The sequence below is a fragment of the Buceros rhinoceros genome, unplaced genomic scaffold, assembly GCF_000710305.1.
Source record: "Buceros rhinoceros silvestris isolate BGI_N320 unplaced genomic scaffold, ASM71030v1 scaffold9341, whole genome shotgun sequence".
Taxonomy (NCBI): domain Eukaryota; kingdom Metazoa; phylum Chordata; class Aves; order Bucerotiformes; family Bucerotidae; genus Buceros; species Buceros rhinoceros.
Genome location: NW_010394790.1, coordinates 35,234 through 38,466, shown reverse-complemented (window position 1 = coordinate 38,466; position 3,233 = coordinate 35,234). Strand labels below are relative to the sequence as shown.

At 45.6% G+C, this 3,233-nt stretch overlaps 1 protein-coding gene across 1 annotated transcript in view; it reads right to left on the bottom strand.

Moving 5' to 3' along the window:
• Positions 1 to 3,233, bottom strand: part of NTN4 (netrin 4) — a gene marked incomplete at its 5' end in the record, with an annotated part of 42,268 nt that overhangs the window by 6,816 nt on the left and 32,219 nt on the right. The window contains one exon of the mRNA XM_010145326.1: positions 18 to 191. Coding sequence (XP_010143628.1) covers positions 18 to 191 — 174 coding nt within the window. The remainder of the gene's footprint in view (positions 1 to 17; positions 192 to 3,233) is intronic.

Sequence of the window (3,233 nt, the reverse complement as noted above, 5' to 3'; positions counted from 1 at the left end):
GGGATCGCAGCTGCGGGCGCAGTCACAAGGGCGGCAGCCATAGGCACCGAAGCCCCAGTAGCCAGGAAGGCAGTGGTCGCAGCGGGGCCCTGCCACACCAGGCTTGCAGGGGCAGTCACCAGTGCTGGGGTCGCAAAAGGTGCGGGGGCCCATGGGGAGCGCAGCTGATCCCAGGGGGTGGCAGGAGCAAGCTGCAGGGACATCATGGGAGGAGAGAGAGCATCTGTGAGCGTGAAAGCTCTATGGGATGAAGGTGCAGGAGATGCCTGCGATACTGCTGCTCTGCCTAGGAACAATGATGCTTCTGGGCTTTTGTGTCCTTTCCCCTGTATAAATCTGACCAGAATCTTCTTTTAGAGACGGCATGACTTCTAACTTCCATGAGGTATCTTAGTTAGCCAACCTACCCTGGTTTCACATTATGTTTTGCCAAGCAGGCCTTCATTACGTTCCTTACAGCATCTGGACTCTGATCCAGCCAAGTACCCAGGGACGTGCCTGGCTCACAAAGATGTTTAAGCAGCTGTGAGTGCTTCATTGCAAAAATGAATCAGAGCATAATTGCTTTTCAAAGTAGTAACAACTGTCTTGCAACCAGGAGGTTAAAAAACCCCCTCAGAATGGTCATTTTAATTAAAGTGGAGGCTGAGGAAAAAGTACCCCTCCGGCTCCTGATTTTATTTAAAACCATCATTTCAAATAATTAATAAAAAAGAAGAGCCAATAGCTCAGACGTATCCTTTTCCATATACTCTGAGACACGAGTTTGCAAAGTTTGCAACAAATATGCATGTCAGAAACGCCAGCTGCCCCTTTTTCCGCCCCCACAGCCGTTTGCAGCAGAATGATGTACTGGAAGCGTACTGGGACACACTGGGAGAAATGGCCATTCTCACAAACCAGAAAGGATGCCCTAAAATAGGTGGAGAGAAGCTTTCCTTGCCTACTTCCCAGGATGTTAGTTTTGCAAAGATATTTATCTTTTCAAAGATCAGAAATACAGTTATCAAAAGTGTGAGCCAAACCCCTGACTATTTGGCCTGGCCATCAGGCCACACGGTGCCTCACAGGACCAGTAGCTCTTGTGCTCTCCTTCCCTCAGGGTCTGGTTCTCCGACCAGGACATATTACAATCAGCCTTGTGTATTATGGCAAAAAATTCCCTGTGGAGAAACTTTCGTCTAAAACTCCATTTACAAAAAGAAAAAATCAGATTACCTGAGAAAATTTCTTCTGGAGGGAAATTTTTCACCGAAGTCTAATACGAATATTTTTACTTTGGAACTGTGAAGACAATAAAGCAGGGAAGCCACTGCATGCAATACAACTTTTCTTCCTCTTAAAATACTTATCGCTGCACACATATATTTAATTTTGCTCTGACAACATTTTTGTGGTTTCAGGGATTTGACATACCTGGAGTGTCGTTTCAAAATATTAAAGAATAGATTAATACTGGCAGTTAACTTAGAGGTAACTGTGATTCCAAACTCTTTGCCAAAGTAATCCCCAAATTTTCCCCACCCTTTTCATTCCCAAACAAATATAATTATATAAAATTAAAAGATTAGAAGGCCTCTCCACAAACTGCATAACTAGCTGCAGGCAGTGAACTTGGGTGCCTTTAATAGCATAGTTTTCAACAGTGCTCTCTGAGACTTGCATACCTTTCTCCCGAAGTCTGTGAAGTGTTTTACACTTGACACATGTAGCCAAATGCTCTCTTTTCCTACTAGATGTGGTGGGTATTTCTGGCATTCCTCGGCCCCTTCAGGGGAAATATCAAGCACTTAAAGCTCTTCTATTCTCCTGCAGTCAGTGAGCTAAACCCAGCACTCAGAGAGAGATTTGGTTCTGATCCAGTTTGGTTTCAGCTGAGTTTTACACCCAACGCTATTGGGGCTGGAGGTCTTCATGTTTTTGACAATGATTTTGCACAATTTTTCTCCTAATGGGAAATATAACAGCAGTGGCCACACCATGGTGAGGCAGGAATGTTAAATTTACAAAGGCTGTTACGAAAAATACAGCAGCAAGCTAACAGGCAATTAAAACGGCCATTAAAAACGAGAATGTAGCTGGCTATACTTTTTAATGGAAGCTGCAAAGAGATGTGTTTTAAAGGTTGCTCAATTGTACAAGGGCTGCTCACCCACCTCCACGCACCCTGTCCTTCCTGGCTCCTTCCTTACGAGCCACCAAGGTGCCAACCTGCTTTCCTTTGGTGGGCAGCGAATTGAAGCTTTCTGGTCTTGCATCTTGGGAGGAGGTTAACCTGGATGCTCTGGGTGGCAAATCTACATCACGTTAAATGTTTGTGATGTGCTGCAGTGGGAACATGCTGAGCAATGCAGAGACATAAAGTGCAGCTCATCACTACCCACCAAGCACTCGAGGGCTTAAAGGTGAGAGCACTGAAAGAAAAGTACGAAAATAGGACCGAGTGCTTCCATACTACGGCAATGACCATAAAGGAAAAAGCATAAAAGAAAAGGACTGCAGGACTGATTATACAATATTTGGCAGCTGCAGCTACTGCTTCCTCATGGGTTGCTGCGCTGAGTGTTGGTTTTAGACCTCGTTGCTCTCCTTCCACTCAATCTGCACCTCGACTGTAGCACAGGTAGTAGAAGACCCACCTCCAGGAAGGTGAGGGGAGCAGCTGAGCAGCAGATAAAGCAGCTACACACGGGTGTAGAGTGCGAGACTCTCTGTGTGAGGATTTGGGGCAGCACCTGTATCATGTGCTGTGGCCACCCCACTGGGGAGGCTGGGGGTTTCCATGGCCAAGGGAGCTCCAGTGAGAGAAGGGCTGGCTGGGAACCACTAGCCTGGGGCCAAGAGAAACCTTCCACAAGCTTGATCTTTTTGCTTTCTTTTCAATTTGTAATCAGCATCATTAAAATGCCAATTTACCATCCTGTGCTATCCAGCAATATTTTGCACGTGACTTCCATGCACCTATGAACTAACATCTGCCTGTTCCAGCATGGCATGTGCTGATTTGGATTGAAACCCAGTGAGTGGGACTCCAGCGGAGCAGGATTTCCCCACCCTGGATTGGTGATACTGTTGTAGTTTCTTCAGCTGCCAGCTAACCTTTGGAAATGACAAATATTTACCCTCAAAAACCTACAGTCGAAAAGCAAAAGTAAACTTGGCAATTATAAAATCCGATTTATTGTCTGCAATTGTACTGTAGCTGAGGCTTAAAAATTCATGAGGGATGTAAA